At 34.1% G+C, this 27,561-nt stretch overlaps 1 protein-coding gene across 2 annotated transcripts; it reads right to left on the reverse strand.

The window, feature by feature from the left end:
* Positions 1–562: 562 nt before the first annotated feature.
* DCUN1D5 (defective in cullin neddylation 1 domain containing 5) lies at positions 563–26,558 on the reverse strand. Of its 2 annotated transcripts, XM_082628496.1 has the most exons (8): positions 26,152–26,558; positions 24,059–24,150; positions 18,899–18,969; positions 18,396–18,487; positions 4,733–4,841; positions 4,543–4,647; positions 2,716–2,818; positions 563–910 (listed from the first exon to the last, which is right to left on the reverse strand). In XM_082628496.1, the coding sequence occupies exons 1-8, from the start codon at positions 26,235–26,237 to the stop codon at positions 855–857; spliced, it is 714 nt and encodes a 237-aa protein (XP_082484622.1). In that variant the 5' UTR covers positions 26,238–26,558; the 3' UTR covers positions 563–854. The 2 variants fall into 2 exon arrangements, with proteins under 2 accessions (XP_082484622.1, XP_082484623.1); XM_082628497.1 differs by lacking the exon at positions 24,059–24,150 and having other exon boundaries at positions 26,152–26,236.
* Between the last annotated feature and the right edge of the window lie 1,003 nt (positions 26,559–27,561).

Genomic DNA, 27,561 nt, shown 5'->3' on the forward strand with positions numbered 1-27,561 from the left:
CAATAATGATGACGATACAGCTTCAATACTAGTCTTAATTTCTCTCATAAGGCTGTCTGATTTTGAAACCATTACTATATGAACCTTGCTCTTTCAAATAAACGAAATTTTTAAACTGATAGGATACAGAAAACTTAAAATTCACATTAAGAATATACATGCAATGCTGATTTATGCTTACTGACAATACTATTTAATGGTTAGGAAAAAAAATAACTAGACAATCTTTCCAATTCTAAACTGTGCAGATAGAGTATGTGCACAGTATTTTGGCAGCTTTCATAGAAAACCACAGCTGAAAGCTGGAGCACTTCCAATATCCAGAAATGTATTTTATTAGCTGCATCAGAAAATCATTACCCCAGAAGTCAAGGCCAATAAATATTCTTTCTAATTGTGCAGAGATGAATATAATGAGCTGTACCATCAGCAGACTACATTGCCAAATATTAAGATTGTTTAAAATCTTTCAAATTCCACAAATTCCCGGTATGACAGACCTCTAAAATTCAAGAATTAAAATTTACAAAAATAAATACCACTCTGACACTCAAGGGACATCTTCACTTTAAGGCCTTTGTCACAAATCTGAATCTTTATTGTTCTGAAATAAATGTTATAAACATAACTCAAAACAAAAACTTCAATATTCAGTCTCGGAAGAGGTGTGGCTCAATGCCCATAACATGTAACAAGAAAACTTCCTTTAAAAAAAAGGAAAAAAAAAGTACTATGAGAAGTCTTTCATATGAGCGAAAATGCACCCCTTTGGTTTTTTCTTTTTTTTCCTCGTCTCATTAGCTTGTACACACGTAAGGATCTAAAGGTTTGCATTTTCTTCACAATAGTTCTTGCTATGACGTTTGACGAACTTTCTGCCACTCGACAAATTCATCAAGAAGAACAGGCCCTAGAAATAAAAGGAGCAATTTTATTAGAGTTCAGGGAACACATCTCTCCAACTATAAAACAAACTCCCCACAAATTCTGTGGTGATGATAGGGAACTGATCCTTCCCTTCTCCAGGTGGTTTCCTTTCAGCCTCCCTATTCTACTTAATGAGTGCTTTCTTAGCCTTTTTTTTTTTTTTTTTTTTTTTGACATAAGGGACTTTCCACAATAGATATCTGTAGAAACCTCAAGATTTATTTCATGAACTCTCCAATACTAAGTCAATATTATTTAACCTCTCCCTTTTTCAAACTGCCCACAGCTTTCTGCCATTTAATTATTAAACAATCTGAAAAGTGTTTAACGTAGTATTTCTGTTACCTCACCAAGAAGTTTGTAAGTTTATTGAAGGTGTGGCCATATCAGAGACTTATATATTGTTCCAGTAATAGGACCTAGTATAAATCTGAACACAAAGCAAGTACCTAACAAATACCTGACTTAAGAACTATTGTAAAAAGATATTTTTATAACGCAGGGGGTTCAAATTCATTTACTTACAAAAGTCAGATAGGTAGTTTAAATAAGCTTACTGTTTATTTTTTGTAAATGTAGGAAACTCATTGCCCCAAAGAAATATGCTTGCCCTATTCTTCTTAAAGCACACAACCCTCTGGTGGTCTCACTTTTTCTCTTGCTTTTGATGGACCTATTTCTCTACTGTAAGAAAAACAGCAGACCAGCATAATAATAAATGTCAACTGAAAAGCAACCTAGTTGTTGGCATACTGTGGACCAGCACACCAGAACACAAGTCCGACATAAGCCACTACTTGGTTCCAGCCTAATTCCTATAAAAGAACACAGGAACAGTTTTGTCAGATTTTCTAACTTTTCAAGCAAACCCAGAAGCTGTATTTTTATACAAAATGTCTCAGTTATAATGTTGACTCAAATGCACATGAAAATACACATTTGCAGGCCAGACATAGTCCTTGGGCTGCCAGTTTACTGCTGTAAGGTATTATTTCTAAAAATATTAAATTTTATACCATTTTGTAGGGGGAAGACACAATATATATAGAAAGAAATAAAGTTATCCCTTCTTCAGCATTTTGTTTCTTCAGTGTCACAAAAATAAGTCCATAATTTCAGTTTACATTTATAGGAATGTATCTTTTCTATGTAACCCTTCACAACATTAAAACAACATATGCAACCAAACTGGTGGTGGGAAATAAAAACTTAATTTATCGTGAGAATTCGTTTGGCTTATCTAAATAATTTCTATTTTTATGGCATTCTGGATTTTCCACTGAAGGGGATGGATATATATTCTAATTTGAAGGATTATAAAATTACAAATATTTCAGTTCCTGTTTACTCAATAATTCCTGAGGGAAGTTACTTTGACATCATTTGCCATATTGTGAATGGCTATTATGATATTAATTTTAAAGCTTCTGCTATTGTACCTGAGGTTTTGCTTTCCTATTTTTAAAATCATGACTATACTTTTCTTTCATAGGAAAATGCCAGGAAAGGCAGGAATAAAGCAGAATTTTAGCTTCCAGCTGCAGAAATTATATTCTAAATTTAGCTACCAAGTAACTGAAAATATTTCATTTACCAGCACAGATTTTATAATGTTGCTCAATCTAAGTTCTCTACCTTCTACACCTGCCTCCTCCACACTTCCCACACAATTAAATAAGAAAGTGTTAGGAAGTTTAAATCCTTTATGGTAATGCTATACAAATCCACGTTCTCATTCAATAGTTTTAAGAATTTTACTTTCATAGGAAAACATTATATTATACTTACAAGCACCATCTTCATCATAGTTACTAAGATCGGCATGGACTGTTCTGCTGAATTCTAACACATTGTACCACTGATCTTTGTTCATAACGCGATACTTTGATTGCTGTAGAAATGATATAAATTTTGGATTACAGAACAAGCACTATTTATTGGGACTTGACTTCAATAAATAGTTATAACCTTCTTTTTGTGATTTAGTCTTTCCTAAAACATTTATTCCTCTTTTAATTATTTGTGTTTCTAAGAGAATCCTCAGGGTCATTTAGATGTCAACTTCATCAAATTTATTTTTCCCTTTATTTTTCTTTCATTCTTTAATTTTTTGGGGGGGAGGGGCACGGCATGTGGGATCTTAGTTCCCCCACTAGGGATCCAACCCCTGCAGTGGAAGAATGGATCTTATCTGCTAGACTGCCAGGGAAGTCCCCTTCTTTCATTCTTGAGGAATAACATGAGTGTCAAGGGCACTAGTAGTAAGGGTAAAACTCAATAAAGTTTTACCAACGTATATGCTTGTGTAATCACCAATGAGATCAAGCTATACAATGTTTCCTAACACAGTAAATTCCCTCCTACTGCTTCTCATTAAATCATTTCTTTACGTAAGATTTACTGTTTAGCACATTTTGAAGTTGGCATCTTTGGAGGCAATGGAAAGGGTATAGACTTGGGTTCAAATCTCACTTCTGCTACTTGAGTGACCTTGGGAAAGTTATTCATTGGCTAAGTGGAGATAAAACATAATTCAAAATGGTGTTATAAAGATTTAAAAAGATAATGTATGTCAAACACCCTCCACATAACAAGCATTTGAAAATATTTACTTCTCTCAGCTCCTTTTAGAGGGGAATATTTTTACAGTTATACTTATCGTTGCCCCGAAACTACTAATATGAAGAAGATTGATAACATCCATCAACCAATCTACTTTATTAGGCTTAAAGATTTAAGTGTGCACAAACCCATTCACATAAGACCTTCTTATACCACTGTCTCTTATCACAGGTTTTAAACGAAACTAATCTGGGGAACTTGTTTTGATAAACAACCAGCTTTATGAGAAATTATTTTCAAAGCAAAAGCATCTGTATTCAAGAAACGGTGAGAAGTATACAAAAAAATAAAATGAAATGAAATAAATAAAATGAAATAAACAAAATAAAATAGAAAGAAGCACAAAAACAGTTAGGAAACTAAAGGAAGCAGTGAAAAAAAGGACAGTATCTTCTTCAAACCACCACATACAGAAGGTGCTATGATAAACCTTCTAAAAGAATACTTTCTTCATAAATTCAGCATACATTTCTCAGTAATCACTATATTTAAGTACACCCTCATATTTGTGGACATAAAGTTTATTCTAATTCTTTAGATTGAGCCTAAGTTTTAATACTAAAATTGGTTCTCTTATATTGATTTTTTCAGCCTAGTATCCTGTATAACAGAGAGAAACCTGATTTAGAAAGCTTGAGATTTGTGCACTAGCATAAATTCTCTCCTGCAGAAATCCCAAGAAACTAATTTTACATGAAGGATGTCTGCGCTAAAATATATTTCTTGAAGGTTTCTTTTTAATCTTTTTTTTGGGGGGGGGTTGCAAGGCAGGGAATAAAAATGAACTTATGTACAGAATATGTTAATGAACATGAACTCATGTCTAAAAATGACAGCGGACACGTACACATTTTAACAAATTTTCAAACACTTAAGCAGAATTTTTAAAAAGCACAGTATTAAAAAATCTACTTGTTTTTCCTCAATTAAAGGTATATTTTCAATCTGCTTAAGTTTTAAAATATTATTTTAAAAATAAAAACACATACATACCTCCAGGTACTGGTAAAATACTGAAAACAGTGGCCATGTCCTCCCAAGGAGAAGAGCTAACATAGACTTTGCTGTATCAATATCAAGGCTTCTCTGGTCTTTATCCTAAAATAAAGGTAAAAAAGTTTTCCTAAGTGTGGTTTCAAGATTAAAAAAATATTAAAATTGAAAACATGGAAATTCCACCTACCCTTGCAAAATCAAAGGCATATCTGTAGATATTCTTAAATGAAGAAATATCATTCAACTGTGAGCGCAAAAAGTCAAATTTGTTCTGTAACTTTTCTGTGCAGTCACACCTTAAATTAAAAAAATCAAACATATTACATAATTAAGAAAATTAAATAAAAGCATCTTTAGGGGTTAGAAGGAATGCATTAAAGAAAAAAGTGAGCACATTTATGAAGTTAATTTAGGTTTAAATTTCTCTGATTCACAAATTTAGAATAACAAACTATTGCCTTGTATCTACCAATGCAATACAAAAAGGAAAAATGATAAAAGAAAAAGAAAATCTGGCAATCAATGAAAGTTCACTCCAATAACTTTTCTTTAAAAAAAAAAAACCACAACTCCATCAAAAACTCGAATAAAATCACAAATATTTGATAAAAAGAGATGTACTAAAATGTGCTTTTACCACAAATAAAGATGACAGAACAAATAAAATTAATCAGGCCTCTGATACAAATTTCACTGGGAAGTTCTTAGGCACCAGCTTGGTGAAAGAGATTAGCCATGATTGCTTTTATAAGTTTAGTATATAACCCAGAGGAAATACATTAGTGACTCAGTCATAAACTCAGATTCCTACATTTTTAGTAAACAAAAAAATCAAAGTAAATCAGTGATAGCACCTAACTTCACATAAGGCACATATACAAAAGAATGCCAACAAGTAATACATGTTATTTCTAAAGATAAGACATGAAGTATAAGAAGCTAAAGAGATGGAATGTTCAAAAATATTTTCTGGCTTTCTGACTCTCCCTGGGTTGATATATTCCCCTACTTAGGAAGAAGCAAGGCAGACAAAGCCTTTCACAATTGGCACAAATCTCCAGTCTCATCTCCTGCCAGGGCCCAATATCCTTAAAATATAACTGTGCTCTAGTTATAATTTCACTTCCCATTCCCAAATGTCATAGCTATGCTTTAGCACACATTATTTTATCTACTTGATATGCTGTTCCTTCTAACATTTTGACAAAATATTACTCATCAAAACCTAACTCACAGTTTGCGCTCTCTGAGATCATCTGACTCCCTTCGATCAAATTAGTTGTGCCATCTACTGTGACCAACTGTATTCCACTCAAAACTGAATTTTAGTACTCATGATGTAGACACCTAGGATTCTCAGCTTTAACCAAGACTCACTATTCTAAATCAACATTGTGATGTGTAGTAACTTACTGTTTTATTAAGGTGTAAATATCTGAATAAATTTCTAGTGTTACTTAACTCTTGCATTCTTAGAATAAGCCAAACTTGGTCATGTTACCTATTTTATACACTGCTAGATATCTTGCTATGTTAATAAGTGAGACTGCTTTGTAAATTTTATTCTGTCACACTCTCTTTTCTAGTTTTATAACAAGCTTATACCATAAGCTTCAAAAAAAAAAAAATGAGAAATAGTACCCTTTCTTCTGTTTTCTGAAAAAGTTTACTGAACACTGAAATTAGGATTTGTCCAAACTCAGCAACTGAAAATCCATCTGGGCCTTTTCATTGAGGGAAGGAAAACCTTTTAATTACTAAATCAGCATTTTAAATGGCTATCAGACCATTCAGATTTTCTATGTCTTTTTGAATCAGTTTTGGTCATTTATACACTTTTCTGATCATTTATTTCATATATAATTTTATTTAAATATGCCAATTAAAATATTTATAATATTTTCTAATATGATTATGCAGAGCACAGGCTCCAGATGCGCAGGCTCAGCAGCCATGGCTCACGGGCCCAGCCGGTCCGCAGCATGTGGGATCTTCCCGGACCGGGGCACGAACCCGTGTCCCCTGTATCGGCAGGCAGACTCTCAACCACTGCGCCACCAGGGAAGCCCTTCTTTGCTTTTCTTAATCACCTTGCCATAATTTAATTCTCTCAATTGTATCTTTTACCTATTTTACTAAGGTCTGGACATCTTTTTATCTCTTCTGCTTTCTTTGGGTTAATCCTTTTTCTAACTTCTTAAATTAGATACCAGTTCATTTGGTTTCAGGCTTTTCTTCTCTTTTAATATAACATTTAACACTATAGACCTCCCTCTAGTACAATTTTAGCTTCAGCCACAGTTTTGTAAGTATTATTGGTTTCATTATTCACTTGTAAATGATGCCTTAACAGGAGTGGTTTCAGAGGAGTCACAGGGATAAAAGTTTTGCTAGAATAGGTTTAAAAGAAAGAACAGGAAGAGAGAAACTGGAGAAAATAAGCATAGACAATTGCTTTCAAAGAGTCTGGTACTAAAATGGAGCAGAGGAAAGAGCTCTAAAGTGGGATAGTGAAGGAGGGCAGAAGGTTTGCTTTTTAATAAAATAGATAAAAGAAATAATTTCTACTTTTAGGAAGATGAAGTAAATGTTCTCTTCCCTATCTCTCCTGCTAATTCAACTAAAAGCCCTAGACATTATATATAAAACAAACATAAGAAGACTCTGAAAGAATCTGAGAAACAACACAGTTGTATGTTCCCTGGGTTTTCATTTTGCCTTGTCTATCCCAGACTTGGAGATGAAGGAGTCAGCAAAACGGAAATGCCAATGAGGGCAAACAAACAAACAAACAAACAAACAAAAAGCCTGCTCTCCCGCTAGTCAAAAGTAAGCAACCTAACAAGACAGAAAACATTAGAAAGAAACATTCTTCTCCTATCAAACACCAACGAAAAAACTGGCTCAAACCCCAGCAATGCCAGCAAAGACTGAATGAGGACCTGAATGGTCTACCCTCACCAGAGTATAAGGAGTCTGCCCTCTCAAATTCAGCAGTGTCAGTAGTGTAAACCACATGGGGAACATGAACTTCCACTCCCACCAGTTAGTAAAAAGCAGCCAATCCTCCTCTGACCTGAGGTAGTGTCAGAGAAGGATTTATAAAGAGTCAGGGCTTTCACCATCACTGCAGGAACAAGGCCACCACCCTAGTAGTGTCAGTAGAAACTTTTTGGGGAACAAGAAAGTATCAGTGGAGGCCTAGTGGGACCTAAAACTCTCATGTCTGCTAACGGTAATGAGGACTTCCCTCCTCGGATGTCAACAGATGCAGAGTGAGGAACTTCGATTTCTATAGGCTGGAAGTAATAAGGTAGTGGCCCTCACTTTTCCTGCTGAGGTGGTATGAGAGGAAGCTAGCTAAAACAGAGGTTTAAATAAGATCCAGAGTTTCATAATGTAATACTCAAATCTTCCAGGTTTCAATAGAGAAGAAAAAATAATTGCTTGCCATAGCAAGAACCAAGATCTCAAAAAGAAAGGAAAAAGACAATCAATAGATGCAAACACTGAAATGATAGAGATGTTTAGAATTACTTGACACAGATTTTAAAGCAGCTATTATAAAAATGCTTCAATAAGCAATCATGAACAAATTAAAACAAATGAAAAGATAGATACTACCAGCAAAGAAATACAAAGTCTAAGAAAAGAAATATATAAAAAGAACAAAATGGAACTTTTTGAATTATAAAATACAGGGCAGACTTAAACCCTAATATATCAATAATTACATTAAATATAAGTAGTCTAAATATAACAATTATAAGACAGAGATTGACAGAGTAGGTAAAAAAACCCCCAAAAAACCTAACTCTGCTATTTAGAAGAAACTGACTTCAAACATAATACAGGCAGATTGAAAGTAAAAGAATGGAAAAATATATATTGTAGAAACAATCAAAAGAAAAGAGGGGTGGCTACACTAATATCAGCTAATGTAGACTTCAGAGCAAAGAAATTAACAGAATAGAGAGGAACATTACATAATGACAAAAGGTCAATCCACCAAGACATAACAATCCTAAATGTATGCACCAGACAATGGAGCTGCAAAATATGAGACAAAAACTTACAGAACTGAAAGGGGAAATAAACAAATTCACAATTATAGTTACAGATTTCCACACCTCTCAGCAATTGAGAGAACAACTACACAGAACATCAGCAGACGTATAGAAGAATTCAACAGCACCATCAATCAACAGGATCTAATTGACATTAATAGAACATTCTATTCAATGGCAACAAAATATTTATTCTTTTCAATCCTGAGCCATAAACAAACCTTGACATAAACAAACCTTGACAGATATAAAATAATTGAAATCACACAGAATATGTCCTCTGATCACAATGAAACCCAACTAGAAATAACACTTAGAAACTAAACAGCCAACTCCTAAATAATCCATGGGTGAGAGCAAGTCTCAATGGAAACCAAAAAATATACTGAACGGAATGAAAATGAAAAAACATATCAAATTTTGTGAGACACAAAGCAGTGCTGACAGGGAAATTTATAGCACTAAATATAAACATCAGAAAAGAGAAAAAGTCTCAATCAATAATCTAAGCTCCTACGTTTGGAATCTTTTCTAGAGAAAAAAATCAATGAAACAAAGATGTGATTCTTTGGAAAAGATCAATAAAATTGACAAGTCTCTAGCAAGAATGACAAAGAAAAAAGAGAAGACAGAGATTACCAACATCAGGGATGAAACGAAGGATATCATTACAGACCTGCAGATATCAAAAGGATATAAATTTGACAACTTAAGATGAAATGGACCAATTCCTTAAAAACAAAAAAAATACAACACTCAAAATTTTAACTATTTGAGTATGTAACTATTAAATTATTAATAAATTGAATTCAAAAGTTAAAAACATCTATAAAAGACATCTACAGGCTCAGGTGGTTTCACTGGAGAATTCCACCAATCTCTGAAGACCACTTCTACAGTCTCCTTCAAAAAATAAAGTATAAGGAAAAACTTCCCAATTCATTTTATAAAGCCAGTATCACCTTAACAGCAAAACCAGAAAAAGACAGTATTTAAAAAAAATCATCACAGGAAAAAAAAAAATTTATAGCTATGTATACTGATGGATGTTAACTAGACTTATTGTGGTGATCATTTTGCAATGTATACAAATACTGAAACGTTATGTTGTACACCTGAAACTAATATAATGTTATATATGTCAATTGTACCTCAATAAATAAGAAAAAGAAAGAAAATAAAATTACAGACCAATATCCCTCATGAAGCCATAATAAAATATTAGCAAGAAGAATTAAGAAGTATATAAAAATAATTATACACCATGATCAAGTGGGATTTATTCCAGGTATGCAAGATTGATTCAGTAATCAAAAATCAATGTAATCACATTCATAGGCTAAAAAAAGAAAAATTACATGATTATATGATTTAACGCAGAAAAAATATTTAAAATATTTAATATCTATTCATGTTAAAACTCACAGAAAAACAGAAATAGAGGAGAACTCCCTTAACTTGGTAAAGAGCACCTACAAACAACCTACCAGAAAAAGTACTTAATGGTGAAAGACTGACATTTTTACCTCAACATGGGGAGCCAAAAAAGGATGTCTGCACTCACCACACTTATTCAACACAGTAGTAGAAGTTCTAGCCAATGCAATGTTTCAAGGAAAGGAAATAAAGGGCATACAGACCAGAAAAAAAATAAAACTCTCCCTATTTCACGTCATAATCATATGACATGACTGTCTGTGGAAAACACAAGGAATACACACAAAAGAATCTTAGAATAAGTGAGTTCAGCAAGGTCACAGGACATACAAAAATCAATTATATTTCCATATATTAATAATGAGCATGTGGATGCTAAAATTAAACATATACTACTACTTACAGTGGTCAAAATAAAGATGAAATATTTAGGTTTAATTCTTACAAAACATGTACAGGACGTATGTTTGACACAAGACTGATGAAAGAAACCAAACACTTAAATAAATGGAGACATATCTTCCACGAATTGGAAGAGTCAAAAAAGTAAAGATGTAATTCTTCTGAAATTCACATTCAGTTTAACAAGAACCTCAGTAAGATTTTTTTGTAAATATAGAAGATTATTCTAAAATTTTTGGAAAAACAAAGAAACTGTAGTAGCTAAAAATTTTGAAAAAAGATGAATCAGTCTACCTGACTTCAAGACTTAGTATGTAGCTAAAGTAATCCACACTGTGTGGTAGTGGAAGAAGATCAACAGAACAGAATAGAGAACCTAGAAACAGACCACACAAATATGCACAAATGATTTTTGACAAAAGTGTGAAGCAATTCAATAGAAGAAAGAGCTTTTTCAACAAATGGTACTGGTGCAAGTGGACATCCACAGGTAAAGAAATAAACCAAAATCTAAGTCTCATACTTTTTAAAGAAATCAACTCCAAATGGATTACTGATTTAAAAGTAAAATGTAAAAATATAAACCTTCTAGAAAAAAAGTAAGAAAAAAATTCTTGGGATCTAGAGCAAGGCAAAGAATTCTTAGACTTGACACCAAAAACACATAAAAAGGAAAAACTGATAAACTGGACATCATCAAAATTTAAAACTTTTGCTCTGCAGAAGTCCTTGTAAGAGAATGAAAACACAAGCTACAGAGGGGGAGAAAATATTTGCAAACCACATATTCAATGAAGGAATTAAATCTAGAATATAGAGAAAACTCTCAAAACTTAACAGTAAAAAAAAAAAAATTATCCACTATAGCTCTTAACCTCTCTCCTGTTTTCCTCAGATATTGTAGGTCACTGATTCCTATTTTATTTACATCTATCTCCTCTGCAGCTCACCTATTGAGTTTTAAACCTTTTATATATTTCACATTTAGAAATGTAATTATCTGAAATCTGATCATGAGACCATTCCTCTTTTTTCTTTTAAAACACATTAAATGTAGTTATTTTATACTGAGATTATAATTATTCAAAATACTAGGCTTAAAGTCTTATTTTAAAGTTTAAGATCTGTTTCCCAACTTGTTTAGTGATTTCTGATTGTTAATGATCACTGAAATTTTTTCTGCAGAAATTGAGGCTTCTGTTTAAAATGCTTTCCTGTACAGAAGAATTGCTTCCACGAAACACATGGGAGTACTGATTACCTGGGACAATTCCAAAATACGTTTCTGTATTGTGCCTAAATCTGACGAAGAGCCATGCCGTGTGGCTTGTGGGTTCTCAGTTCCCCACCAGGGACTGAACCCGGGCCACAGCAGTGAAAGTCCGGAATCCTAACCACTAGGCCACTGGGGAACTACCCACAAAGAGCTTTTAATTAGGAATTCTCTCAACCAGAAGCCCTCTGCCTCCAACTGTATATGCAGAACCAAGCCCAAGCAATCAAGTCCCCATCTATTGGGTAGGTTTGGCATCAATGACTAAATGTAGGAGGGTTTGATCTGATTCTCGTTGCAATTTGTCTCCAGTTCCCAACACGCACAGATAAATGGCCAGATCCTAGGTGACTAAGAATAGGTAGGTATCCTCAGGGTAAATGCCAGCTCCGTAGATCCCTATGGAATCACCATCTCTTATAAATTCTGGCCTCTGATTATTTTCCTTAATTTACAGTCAAGTCCAGGTGTGTATTTTTAAAAGATGCTTTAATATTTTATCCAACATTTAACTGTTTAACATGGGAAATGGTTTATTTGCACATTTAGGATGCCATAACTGCCAGGAACAAAAATCAAAATTTGGGTAAGTTAATCATCTAATTTGTCTGGGGCCTAGTTCCTTGCATATGAATGAGTGCACAAAATGTTTCATGCAGAAACAAGAAAATTTTAATCTTACCATTTATTAGAAATGTATTACTTACTATTTCAATAAATGGCTTCATTAGTACAAAAATTCTTCATTATATGAAAAAGTTTTAATGAAAGTTGAAAATGCAGTTAACTTCTACCAGAAGAATACACAAAAGAAACAAATTCTCAGATTATATGCTACTATTAAGCTGTTTGAAAATTAGGAAATGAAGTCTTTAATACCTCCAGTTATCAACTGAAAATGTTCAGAAGGTACTAGTACTAAAGTAGCTAACTACATGTACTCCCTTCTCCATCATGATCTATTTTAGGTAGGGACCTCATTTTCTGTAAATCTTTGTAGCTTCCTGAAGCAGTGCTTTTCACATTTTTTTAGTGATGTGACTCACATTTTCACACAAAATCTCATGCAGAATCTTAACAGACTTGCGATTCAGGAAGGCAAACAAGTTAAAGGATACCTCCTTACTTTCAAAAGTTATTTCTCTCACTACCACCAGAGTTTGAAAATCATCCTCGTGGCATACTAACATGGGGCCTGGCATATAGAAGCATTCCAAAATTATTTGTTAAATAAAAGTATTACTTAACAAAATTATGTTAAATAATAAACCACAAAGTAGGTGATATATTAATTTAATTACAAGAAGTTTCAAAATTCCTACCTGGGGAAAGGTTAGTGGAAAACTGTAGTTCAAACAAAATTGTAAAGTGTGTAGGTAGTGACTGACAATTCTCTCAAGGAGATAAGAATCCAAGAGATTACAATCCTTCCCAAATATTTTACATTCCATAGGTACATAAAGCAACAATATTACTTAGGATATGATCTCAACAAGCTTAAGACAGAGATAAAGAACGAAGTTTCAAGTCAAATAGAGACCAGTTAAAATTCCAATTTCTCCACTTTCCAGTCATGTGGCTTTAGGCAAGTTACATAACCTTTACCAATCTGTTTCCCATTTTAAAACCACAAAAACAGTAAGAGACAACCATAAGATTAAATGAGAATCAGGTATTAAATGCGCAGCACAGTTCTCAGCTTGATAGGCTCCTTTTGAGGCAAATGGCTGAAAAATCATCTTCACATTGGTGGCTCTCTCCAAACTATTTCTTATCATTATAATCGCTTATCTACATCTTTCAGTTGAGAAATAATTTAATAGAACTGACAATGTTTTCTTCTTGGAGAAGAGTGAAAAAAATAAGAGCATGAACTTCCGTATCTATTACCAACATCATAAAGACCGTGACCAGACCCAGCAAAACCAGTAATCATGCCCAAGCAGTTAAACACAATTCTTATATTTAATCTAGCCCCAAAATAGACTCACAAGAGTTCATAATGTTGATACCTCTTAACTTGGCAAGTTTAGAAAGACTATTTCCCCTGAACTAAAAAGAAAAGCACACAACTAGTGTAGCATGGAAAGTAAGAATAGCACTTTTTAAAATAACAATCAAATAAAACCACACAGATTTTAGGGAACTCTGGCACAATATGACAGCAATCTCCAAGGCCACTGCTGTTAGAATCAGTGAAATGGGTTTAAATTTCAACATAAAGGCTTGGGATTTAATTTCATGAGTATTGTTAAACATCTGATTAACGAGAGGCTTCTGTATTTCTGCTTCATTTAAGACCTTTAACATGAGAAAAAATTTTCATTTATATATTAGATCTAAGTGAGGTTATCTTCCTTAATCATTAAGTCAATAAGAATGCCATGACACACTGATGTATAACAGGAAGAATTTTATTCACCAAGTTATGGATTTAGAACTTTCTCTGACAAGACTGGGCACATTAAGAGTGGTATGGCCATAGACTAGAACTTTCTCTGAATCAGGTGCATCAATCCGAACAATACAATTAATCCATCTCTGGGGGGTATTTGGAAATGTGGAGCAGGGGCATTTTGAAATTGTTTTGATGACTCTGGGGGAGAGCAATGGGGAAGAATGCCAATGGCAATTAGTACTTGGGCCCAAAATGCTAAGTGAATGATAGTCATATACCACAGACACCACAGCATCCAATCTATTCAACTCTTCCACTCCCACCAAAAAAATTGTATAAATGTTCCCCATTCCTCTCTCCTAAAGAAAGTGAAGCCAGTTAAGCCTATAATCTTCAAAGTACAGGGCTCAATATGATGGAGACCAGAAGGTGTACAACCTGTAGTCTACTGGCAGACAGCTTAGTTACTACCATTCTCATCAGATGCTATCCTTTTGGCTCTTTTTTTCATTATCATAATCAAGTATACTCTTGTCAAAGATATATGCCCACAATTTTCTCTAACAGCATGGTAGATGCTCCAACAACAAACTTTCAGCTAGTAGATATGAGAAAAGTTATCCGCTCTAGTAAGGTATGCCAGAATAAAATTTTCAAGTATCCTTGGAATCTTGCCTCTACAGATGTGCATCTTAATGGGGATAAGGTCCACGGTTTTCCTAAGGTTCTCAAGAGTCTATGACCTAAAAAAAAAAAAAAAAAAAAAAAAACCTCCTCTATTGAAAACTATCCCCCAAATCTTTGATGATTCCTATGCTCAAAAATCTCTGATGGCTTCCCAAGCTAAAACATATGGTTTGAACTCTCTCAACATATTAGTCAAAGCCCTGCATAATGTAGCCATTATCCCAACTATCTGGAGTTTAAAACTACTCTGTCAATTTTCTTTATGTACCTTTTGATTCTAGCAAACTAGACATATGTTTTCTTTTCTCAAGGCTCTGCTCACAATTTCTTCTTGAAACAACATTTTCCTATACCCTCAACCATCAAAATCCTAATCATTCTTCAAGGTCCAGTTCAAATGCCACACCTACAGTAAAGACTTTCCCATCTACTCAGCTGGAATTAACCTCTTTAGCAGCTGTGCTTTCATAGTATTTGGTACTTTTACTCTAGTACTTGTCCCATCCCACCTGGATTAATGGTTACAGTATGCCTATGGTTACAGTATGGTTGCAGTAATGCCTTTCCTGCCCTACTGAAATGTAACTAAGGGGCAGAGCTGTGTCCCATGCCTTACTGTGATCATCAGTAAGCAGCACAGTACTTTAGATAAAATAGGTGTTTAAATATCTCCTAAATTAAATCTGACTTGAAGGGAAATTTGACTATTATTAAACAATGATGAAAATGAAATAGAGCAAAGTATCTGGAAAGGATATGGCAATTACATCCCCGAAACTTAAAAAAATGGCCATTCTCATCCAATTATATACAAATCCATACCCATAAATTCTTTCACACAAAAGAGAAGGACAATTCAGTTGTGGAAAGTCTGTATGAATAACAGCTTTAAAATAAATAAATGTTAAAGAAAAGTATTCTGAAAACTGTTAAGCATTATACAATTACAGATTATAATTAACCATGATTATGACAGTCCCCTATTCTTGACCATAATATACATTTTAACTACTAGACTGTTTTCTATTCTTTAGCAGAGCTCTACTTAAAGTTTTCTACGTGTTAAAATTCATTAATTTGAAACAATTGATAACTACATTAAGATGATTTAGGAACCATCAAATAACTATGTCCACATTAAATTAAATCCTAAAAATATGAAAAATCTATAAAAGGAATCAAATCTGTGAAATTTTACATTTTATAATGATTATATAAAACCCAGTATACTAGACGACTATACATTTTTTAAAAAACAAGTTTTATAGATTCTTTTGTCTCTATTGGTTTACATTTTAAACTACTTTATTCCTAGCAAGTTCTTTACAAGAAGATTCAGGGAGTAATAAGACTTAGCCAATTAAGAGAAGATACTCTGTACTTCAACAAAGCAATCTAGATAATTGGGGGTAAAAAAAAAATAACTATTTTCCCAGTCAAGAGTGCTTGCCTAATTTTAGTAGCTTTAAAGATCTACACTATAGAGTTCTAAGCAGATGGGCAGGGGATAATAAATGAATGAAACAGAAACCTCTGGGTCAATTTTAAGTCCTAAATATTGCTTTTATTTTGTAAAGCCTGTGAACTTCCTATTGGAAAGATACGCTAATAAACAACATGTTCATGGGTTCATCAATTTCCCTAGCATATACCCAAGGCCATATGCTAATTATTCAAAAGTAAATACGAGAAACACTTTGTGTTTACATATTTCTGTTATACAGAGGCTCTTTATATCAAGTAATTCAAAAACATAAATAATTAGAAACTTTTGGTTTAAAAATATACAAACAGTTGTTAGCTGAGATATTTTAAAAAGCAATAGACAAAAAAGCAGTAGGAATAGTACATAAAGCAGTTGTAATGTCAAATAAAATATCTTACAATTGACAAGCCATGCAACAACTGATATAAATTTTAATAAAACAGACTGAGCTACATGAAATTAGTTTATATTCTTTGCATAATCTTGTATATTTTGTCTTTCCCTATAAAGCTAATTAAATGGTGAGAAACAGCTCAAAGAATTTCAGAATCAACATTTTAATTTGGCATGTTATGACACCTAGATGAATGGCAGTCTTGGTTATAAATACTATGATTTTAAAAGTTAATAATGGCCTTCTATTTTATAAAGAATGTAACAAAGGAATATACATAAAGGGATGATGCAATAGGAAGTACAGTATGGTAGACTGGTATTCAGGAAATTTAAATTCTACATCCTAGCTCTGCCACTAAGAACTATGTAAACTCTGGCAAAAATTTTCTTCACCTCTCTGAGTCTCAGACTCCTCATCTCACTTATAAGTAATAAAAGTGAGAGGGTTGATTTTATGTTCTATTCTAGGAACTATGATTTGCTTCATATGAGCAAAGATTTTTACATTAAACAAACATATATACATATACATATGTGTGTGTCTGTGTATACATACACACACATATATATATATATATACACAGACACACACATACACACACACACAAAATGTCTAAATGTTAATGCTGGTTCAAAAGGAGAATTACAAAACATTAGACACTGAAAATTCAAATATAAATATTTAAGTTTCATATGAACAAATACACTTAAAAAAATAACCAAGTATTTTGCAATTTAAGGATAGGCAAACAAGGAGTAAAGAACAGTTAAGTGTGTTAATAAAAGCATAATCACAACAGGAAATCACATGGCTAATTAACCTCCAGTTTGGGGCTCAAAAATATTATAAATTTATGCTTGCTCTAACTATTTTAGAATGTCGATTATTAATAACTTCCTGCATGAACATCAGGAACATGACATAATATACAATTAATACACAATTACTAAGTGACTCTGAAACTAAGCACACTTTACTCTGGAAAGCCAAAATCAAATTATTTTTATAAAGAAGCAATTTTATAACTTATAAAAGTGTCCCAAGGCAGCATCCTAAACTGAAAGTATACAACTATAAAATGACTAACGGTTGCACAGGAGCCAAACAATATTTCTACTTTTGTATTCATGAGATTCATTTGGCAAAAAAGAAATAATAAAAGTGTCATGTAACTCTCTTCAAATTTTTTTTTTAATTTTTTTGCATTAAAGTAGAGTTGATTTACAGTGTTGTGCCAATCTCTGCTGTACAGCAAAGTGACTCAGTTATACACATACAGACATTCTTTTATTTCAAATTTCTTTTTTAAGTCAAGTATAAAACTGAAGAGAGAGGAGGCCCCAGAGCTTAGGACTGCCCAAGACCAAACTCCTCATGTAGTAGAATTCTACATTCTGAAAAGGAAATCCCTTATCACTCAAACATACCGTGAGTAAATAACTTTGATCATGAATCTCTAATTCACCCATCAAGAGAGTCAATGAGTTTTAATAGAACTGTTCTTAGGTTCTTTCTTAGGTAATATGAAAACTGGAGTAACAGTTCATTTTGCCAAAGACCATAATATAAATTTTGTCAATCCTAAACTGATTGATTTGATTAATTTAAGGTGAAACCTTACTCCCAAAAAACTACGAAGCACAAAATATCAATTAAGATCTTCAAATAGGCCATCAAATTTGTTTTTTAAAAAAATTTCTTACTGTAATGAAGTCATCCCCTTTAACCATTCTTCCTTGGTAAAAAATCCCATGCTTTCAGCCTCCAATTTCCACGCTAAAACTAACATAATAATCTGGAAAGAACAGAACATAAAGGATAGGGGAAAAGTCAGCATAGAGATAATCATGTCTATATTTATCATGGAGAGCATTTTTATACAACTATTTCCATCCTTTAACTATTAAAGAGTACAATCTCTGGAATTATTAACTGTAAAAAAATTTAGATGGGCCAATTTCTTAAAAGCAAAAAGTTCTAACAATTTCTGAAGGTAGAATCTCTCTTACTCTATTACAAATGACATTTGTATCAAGAAAGAGAACACGTGCCCAATTTAAATACATTTAAAAAAACCTAAATGAAAATCTACAATATTCATGAAGAAACAAAATCTTGTGATAAGATTAAAGTGTTCCAATTTTTAGAAATTTATGAATATGCTATACCCCACTTGTATTCCATTTTACTTAGAAATAAAACATACATTTTCAGGCTCAACACCAATGTCTTCACAAAATTTTTCCATTCCTTCTGGCCCTACAACTTCATCAGGACCTTCAAAGACAAAAATAATGTATGTATTTTATTGTTATAATTTAATATCAACATAATACATAAGTCACTGTGTTAAAGGCATCTATGAATACACCGTAACATTTTTTGTGAATAACTGAACTTGAATTTTGACATACCTTTGATAAAGTATAAATACTTGTCACCAGATTAAAAATTTTTTAATTTTGAAATACTCTTTGAACACCACATTATAAAATATAATTAAGGAAACAGAAAACAAAGCAACGTTAATATCAATCGCTAGCTTGTACAATAACTTGAACTTATCCATTAAAAATACATTTACTGAGAACCTCCTCTGAAGAAAATTTTTCACAGTGCATTAATAAAGAAGGACAAGAAGGTTTGAGCTTCTTATTCTACTAGACTGTGCCAGTACCAACCCACAATTCAAGACAGTAAACAGAGGAGAGTATCTGTTTCTTACTAAAACAGAAGGTCATTCATTAACCTTCTGAAATATACCCAAATAAAATTTACTAGTTTTAAGATATATTATGAAAATAACGATGTAAGGAAATTACAACATTCAGATTCCAGAATGAGATATTTTCCTTATTTACTTGGTCCTAAAATAGACCGTAAAGCATAAGCATTATGTCATCTTAATGTAGAAATAAATGCTTAATCCCTCAATTAGCTATATCTATCATTAGTCCAAAAATTAAGGACATTTTTCTTATATTTTTCTCCTTAGTAACAGTAAATATAAGTCAGTATATCAATTCTCATATTTTTTGTTATCAGATTCCCATATAGTAATTACATCATTGCTAGGTCTCTTTTTCGACTTGATAAAACAAATTTGTGACAACATGAATGGACCTTGAGGGCATTTTGCTAAGTGAAACAAGTCAGACAGAGAAAGGCAAACACCATATGAGCTCACTTGTATAAGCAATCTACCAACCCCCTTCCTCCCCCCAAACTCAAATACAGAGAACAGACTGGTGGTTGCCAGAGGCAGGGGTGGGCAAAATGGGTGAAGGTGGTCAAAAGGTACAAACTTCCAAACTTAGTAAGTCCTGGGGATGTAACAGGATGACTATAGTTAATAATACTGATTTGTGTATTTGAAAGTAGCTAAGAGAGTGTATCATAAAAGCTCTCATCACAAGAAAACAAAATTTGTGACTATGTGTAGTGACAGGTGGTGATCATTTTGCGATATATACATATATCATTATGTTGTACACCTGAAACTAATATAATGAGGAAGGTAAAACAAATTTTAAAATATAAAATATGATAGAAATGTTTACGACACCTGGTTTTTGAAAGAAAATACAGTCTTCAAATATTATTGTTAAAGTAGCTAAGAGAAACTTGTTTTCCTTTCTTAAGGACTAAAAATACTCCAGCTTTGTAAGTCATAGACTAGACGAAGGCTGCTCAGGTGGCATTTTATATCAGCACCATTAGTTCACAAGCACAACATGAAGCCAATGTCCTATGGTTTTTCTTCATAGAAGAATGTAACGATCCAATATGTGACCAGTTAAACTCTTACTATCTCAGATAAGGTCCAGGCTGCTAAGATGACGTTCACAACATGGTCTGAAACCAAAACCTTTTAAAAAATTTTCTGGTTTAAATAAGCATTGCATTTATTTATGCAGTGAGGTGTTAAAAGGTGAAGGGGTGGTAATTACAGGAAACTTTCACTTCCTAATATATATTTGGAGGGTTTTATGAGAATGTGTTAATTATGTAATTTTAAAAGCACACATGTACAATTAAGGTGTTAAAAAATACTGAATATGAATTCTTATATGTGGTTTGGATGAAAGTAAAAATCAGATTAAAAATTTAATGGAAGAAAAGTTTTTTTCTTAAGGCATGATGGAAATATATTCTAAACTTTTCTAATGCAACAAGAAAGCAGACTTGCCCTCAAAGCTGCCATCATTAGTAGTTAGAAGAGAAAGTCATGTCAAGAAATATCAGTTACTGTCATAAAATATAGCCTCCCTAGAAAATGGGAGATTAGTGATTAAAATTTGATAAGAATCAAGTTAAATTATGTTATATGGATATATATGTAAGACCCTTCTGTAAATGACAAGTGACTTTCACAAAGCAATGCAAAAATGATAGCAACAATCTAAATCTAAAACAAGGTCTATACTAATGTTCTTTCCCCCAGATTGCATAACATCGATTATACTTCTTGAAACAAACTCTTCAATAAAACTACTCCCAGGGTAAAATCTCTGGAGTGGAATTTAACTGACTCTTTCAGGAACAAAATAGGCTTCCACTCAATTTAAGAATCTATGAAAATGATTTAGTTCACTCTACCAGCTGGTTACTTACTAGCATTATGCAATTCTATCCCACCTTTTTTCTGATTCTTTATAAGACCTTAAAAGTGCCTTTTCACATTTTATGCTTTTGTTCAGTAAAAGGCCCAATGTATTACTGAATCCTTGCTGATGTAAATAGCAGTCAAGATGAGAGGTGTTATGAAAGGGCAAAACTATCAGGCTTATCACACATGACCTATAATATATAAACAAGATTTGTGGTAAAACATTTTTAAAACTTAAAAAAAAATCAATTTTCTGATGTTTTAATAACGATATAGAAATGTTCTCAGGTATACCTGCAGGGTCTAAAACAATGCCAGCCATAGCAGATGCTCGGGGTGGGGGGGGAAATCTGCTCAATGAAATGACACAGTACCTTCAACATAAACTACCTAGGAACTATACTGTTAATTTTGGAACAGTATTGTGAAAATATACAACCAGTAAATCTGATGCTGCAATACTATTACTCTTTAAATAATAACTGACACTTATTGGGTTCTGACTATATTTAACCAGGTACAGTGCTAAGTACTTTCTTAACATGTACTATCTCAGTGGCACAATTACTGTCTCCATTTTAAACAGGGACATCCCAGTTACTGTTTATTTGGCAAATAACTGGCACCTCCTTATCAATTAGGTCTCTGACCAAAGTAATCTCTAGAGAGGCCTTCCCTATTCACCTTATTTGAAAGTCCATCCCAACTTTCTACTTTCTATCCCTGCATCATACCATATTTATTACTTTTATAATCCTCCAAAATCTGTAATTATCTTACCTACTTAACTTATTTACTGTCTGTCTTCCCTGCTAGAAGGCAAGTCCCCCCAAGGGCAGGGATCTTGTCTGATTTGTTTACCACTATATTCCCAGCACTTAGCACAGTGCCTGACCTACAAGTGCTCAATAAATATGCATCATTCAGTGAAGGACAGAAGATAAGTTAACCTAAAGTACACTTACTAATATTTTCTTTGTAAAAGAGAAACTAGCTGCCATGTACATATTTTAAAATAAGACAGTAGTAGTTAAAGCATAGGCTCTATGGTGAGAATGACCTGAGTTTGAATCCAGGTTCTTGTCACTGTATGATCTTGGACAAATCACTTAATCTAAGCCTCAGTTTTCTCATCTAGAAAATAAGGATAACACCACCTACTTAACAGAATGGTCATAGGAAAAAATTATATAATTAGCACAATTTCTGTAACAAAGATAGCAATTATTTTGCTGGCCATTAAAAAATGCTTGTATAGGAAATAAATGTTTAAATCAAATCTTATGCTACCCAGGAAAGTCCCTAAGAGAAGTAAAACAAGCAAGCATGAAAGAAAAAAAAAATTGACTAATTTTATGGTATCTAGTACCCTTTATAGGCAAAATAAGATGACCGACCTTTTGATACTGTATCATTATCATACATACCAGTAAAACTGGCATTTTGAATACTGGGTCAACATTTTAAATGGAGGTCAAAAGAAAATGAATTCCCTCTATTTAATTTGGGTTAGTGGTTGTCTTGGGATGCCAGTAATAGCAGTTTTTCTGGTCTAGAAAGAATCTGTTCTGTTACTAAACAATTTTTAAATTATACTTTTGGGATCGCTCAGTGGATCCCAACAGTGAAGTTACTGTCCTCCAAAATAGTCTTATTTTCCATACAGTTAGCCTAAACCTTAACCTTAAGTTCGAAGTACTCTTGAGACCTTAACTTGATTAGCAATAAATACAAGACAATGACTGCATATACACTTTTATTCTAAACAAACACTCTGAGAATGACAGTGATAAAAGGGAAAAAACAAAACAAAACAAAACAAAAAACCCAACCAGGGAGGCAGGTAAAAGAAAGGAAACAAAGGGGAGGAAGCAAAAACAAACTTTAAAATCAATAATTCCAAAAGAACTAAATCATTCTAAGGGAAAAAAATTTCTTTTCATATATGTTTATGAAGAAGTTAATAATAAATGGAAAACAAGTGTTCTTTTTCATATATTTGCTTAACTCTTTGGCCTCATCCCAGGCTTTGACTTTTACCTCTGAACTACAGTTTCACCCTAGGCCTAGAGTTCTTCATTCACCACTTACAGGATTTACTGTAGTTTAAATTAGCTTCTTCAAGAAGCTTTCCCTGAAACTTCCAAGGCTGGATTATACATTTCTCCTATGAACTCTCACAGTGCATCTTCCTAATATAGCATATAGTACACTGTACTAATATCAGTCTGTTTATTATTGCATCTCCAGTAGAAATGAATGGCTAAATAAATAACAATTATATTAAAGGATAAATCTGTCATGTAATGATATACCTGAGTTTTAAATCTTTTACTATGTCTCCCAAGAGTTTCAGAAAATGTCAGTTTATGGTTCAGAAAAATTTCAAAAGAAAACTGAAAAGAAAAACAAATATAAAGTATAAAATGTTTTATTACATACTTTGTGTTTTCCAGAATACCAACTCTACTGTAGCCAATGGATGTAAACCAATAAGTGAATCTGTTTACAAATTTTACTAACAGTAAATGAGTTTCACCCCTCCCATTAAACATATACTGAATTATATATTTAAAGAAATATCAGCCTGAAAGGGCACCAAATTCTTAGCCTAAACATAATCCTCTGTCTTGACCCTGATCTCAGCACAAAGGACTAACACATAGCAGGCCTGCAATAAATAATTTGTTAAATGAATAAACCAAAAAGAACGTTTTAAAGCATGTGACTGTTATCTTCTTATATTAATTTCATTACCTGCATACTCATAAAACCAAGCCAGGCACTTCTTGCTTGAAAAATGTTCCTCTCCACTTATTAGTCTAGCAGGGGGTTGGGATCTGCAATAGCTTAGAAAACACACAAATGCCTAAGAATTTTAACAAGTCTCAACTTTTAGTGAAAAGCTAAGTTCAATATGAACTACTTCAATTCAAACCAAAGTATTTTTTTTTACAGTTGGTGTTATAGGGAAAAATTGGATTTGTTAAATATTTGCAATTTGAAACAGTAATCTATATATAAAAATTTCTGTCTAACAAAACCCAAATGCTACTTTGCTCACTATCAAATTCCAAAAATATCACTAAAATCATTTCCCCCAGATTTCAAAAGACCACAGAGAAGTTCAACCTAATGGTCTCAATCCAGGACTGGTAGTTGGGTATAAATCTTTACAGTGATTCTTCTGCTGATTTGTATGGAAATTATATATGTGTATAATTTGAAAACAAATCTTACAAAGTATATTTTGATACTCAGTGAATCAATATTTCAGAATAATATTATATATTAAGAGTTGTTTATTTATCATCTATCAAGCTTAAATCAATATTTTAAACACAAAAGATAATATAGGACTTAAGGCTATAATTAGATTCCACAGATTAAAAAGAAAAAAAAAAACCTAACAGATAATACCAGTTCAAATAATTGGGCCAAAGCCTTCAGGATTTAATGAACAGAGAACCTTTTCTCAAGGTTCCACACTACGACAATGACTTAGGAATGCTATAACTTCTGCAGCTGAATAATGTAATATAAAATAAGGGTGCCATATTTAAAATTTTAAGTTGATGGAGCAAAGTATCACCTGAGTTCTAATAATACTGACTGCTCAGCAGTTTTAATGTGCTTAATTTAAATAATTTTGATACATTATACAATTAAGATTACTACAAGTTAATGTAACAAAAAACTAATTTGCATGTTTCAAAAAATATGAGCTAATGGAGTAACTATGTCAAATTCTAGTATGAGTTATCAAGAGGTATAAGAAAACAGCAGTATCTTTTACAGTAATAGTCCAAGAAATACCCTTGGGCTCTTTTGCCAAACACAGTAATGAGGAAAAAAATTCAACCAATTACAAAAAGGATAATGCAGACTAAAGAAGAAACCTACCTCACATTTTAAGCAGACCTCTCTTTAAGGACAGTTCTATCATTATCTCTTCTTCATAATGCTGGCTACTTTAAATGATGAAGTTGTTACATTAAGTGCCAACCACTAATACAGTCAAGACACCCGAAAAGGGAATTTTAAAAACTCACTTCTCACACCTAAATTGCAATGATTTTTTGCAGCATACAATGTTGCTGTAATGCCTTAATGACACGCTACAAGGGGATCAAAGAGCTATACAACTACAGCTCTGCCTTTTCTTTTTCTCCAAGAGGATACAGAGTACAATAGCTCTCAAATTATTAATATTTATATTGAGAGCTAACAGCATCCTGATGGCTGAAAAACAAAACGCACGCAGGGCCTTTCCAACTCCGCACATAGGGACTTGGCTCAGGTGGAGGCGCTATACTTCCAGAAAATGGGGCTCCTAGTGGGATGGTCCGGGTTAGGTCACTCCAAATATTAAATTTGGAGGCCAATTACAGCATAAGGAGCTTTTTTTCTACCATTCCCATGGCAGTTGTCAGGTCAAAATTCCTCGTGCTCTGTTCCTTTCTTCACACTCTACAAAGAAATTCTAGATGTGACCCTTGCACGGATCTGTACTCACTTCTAGGTCTGGAAGGAAGGCGGGGGAAGGGATTAAGGGAGTAGGGGGTAACGGGAAAGAGGGCAATTTGCGTACGCATTCCTGTTTCCCCACCCTCCCTGGCACGTAGGCTCAACGTGAGGCGACTCTCCGAGTCCCTTCGCTGGCGCCAGAGCACACAAACCGAACATGAGGTGGAGCCGAGCGCAGACTCGCGCGGTTCCGCGCCTCCCACCTAGGTTTATCAGAGGCGGTTCACCTCTCCCCAGCCCGAGCCCCGGAGAGCCGGCCCGCCTCCTTCTTCTCTAGCCCTGCGGCAGAGGAGGCAAGACTGAAGGGTAGGGGAAGGTGGTACCTGGAGATTTTACACTTTTTGAGGCCTCCGTCTTCCGCTACTGCCGCTGCCACCCCAGGAGATTTTCTCTTCTTCTTCACCGGCATCTTCCGCCCTCCCCGGCAGGGCGGGCAGGGGAGCCGGGGAAGGGGCTTGCTGTCAGCTGAAGACTCCTCAGTGCTGGCACCCGGTTCCCAGAGACAGCAGCAAGCGAAGGAGCAGAGTCGCCAGCCCTCCCCAGAGCGGCCCAGCCCGGCCGCTGCCCGCTCCCAGATCCCCTCCTCGTCCTTCTCTGCTCGAGGCAGCGGGTACTTCTAGCCAGCAGGCACTGCGGCTCGATCACACTGGGAAGAGAGAACGCGGACAGCGCGGCAGCTGCACCAGTAACACACTCCGAGAGCAAGAGGCTCACTCTGACCCGGACGTGAATCTCCCAGGGCCGGAAGTGACGCAACCGCAGAGACGGCCGCCGGGAGGGGCGTGGCTCTGGTGGGTTCCCGCGACCTTCCGCCCGGCTGGGTTACGCTGTGTGGACTCGGCGATTGGGGAAATTGGGATGTACTGATCGTTTGATTGCCTTAGGTTGTCCAGTCTATCCAGACCTTTCTCACGAAGCTTACACCCTGCCCTAATACTGAATGTCACCCCCCAAAAAGGCCTTATGAAACCACTAATACTCTGCAGTTGGCGTTAAAAATAACCTGGTAAAGTAAACCAGGTTTCACTTCTGATCTCTTCCGTGCGGTAACCTAAGGTTGTTTCCCACCCCTTAAATGCATGTTTCTTTATGGGCCATCGATCAGCCTCCCACTTACCCATCCCCACTTCTCCGTCATCCCTGACCTCTGCTTATCACTTTTTCTCTTATTAAAACTTAGCTCCACCATTTCTGTTTCACAGAGCTCACCTTTCAGAGACAGTAGGTGATCGCCGACCTAGTAAAGAGGAATTTGAAGGACAATTCTAAGGGATTATGCAGTTCTCTGTACTTAGCATCAAAAGAACGTTGTTCTAGAATTCTGTAATCCTCCAACCCAATTAAAAGTGCATGAGGCAAAAAAATTTTTTTAAATAAGATCAAGTCTCTAAAAAGAAATAGCATCTGTAAGTAGAGGACAGAGAACTGTTAAAACTCAGTGCAATCAGCAAAATCTAGACCGTCAGAAGATCTACAAGAAAAATGACCGAGATTCCACAACAAATTATTAGAATGAGGGAGAGAGTAGGAAATTTTTAAAAGCTATTTAAAAAATAGATCAATCACTTTTTGTATGTGGTTCTTCTTTGAATCTTTATTCAAATGGCATAAACAATGTTTTGGCATTTATGGGACAATTGGAAAATTGAACATAAGCTGATATTTGATAAAATTCTAGAACAGTCAAAATTATGTGTATGACAGCTATCAGTGATGCTTGGGGTTTGGGTTGG

Source organism: Mesoplodon mirus (assembly GCF_964341445.2).
Source record: "Mesoplodon mirus genome assembly, chromosome: 7".
Classification (NCBI taxonomy): domain Eukaryota; kingdom Metazoa; phylum Chordata; class Mammalia; order Artiodactyla; family Ziphiidae; genus Mesoplodon; species Mesoplodon mirus.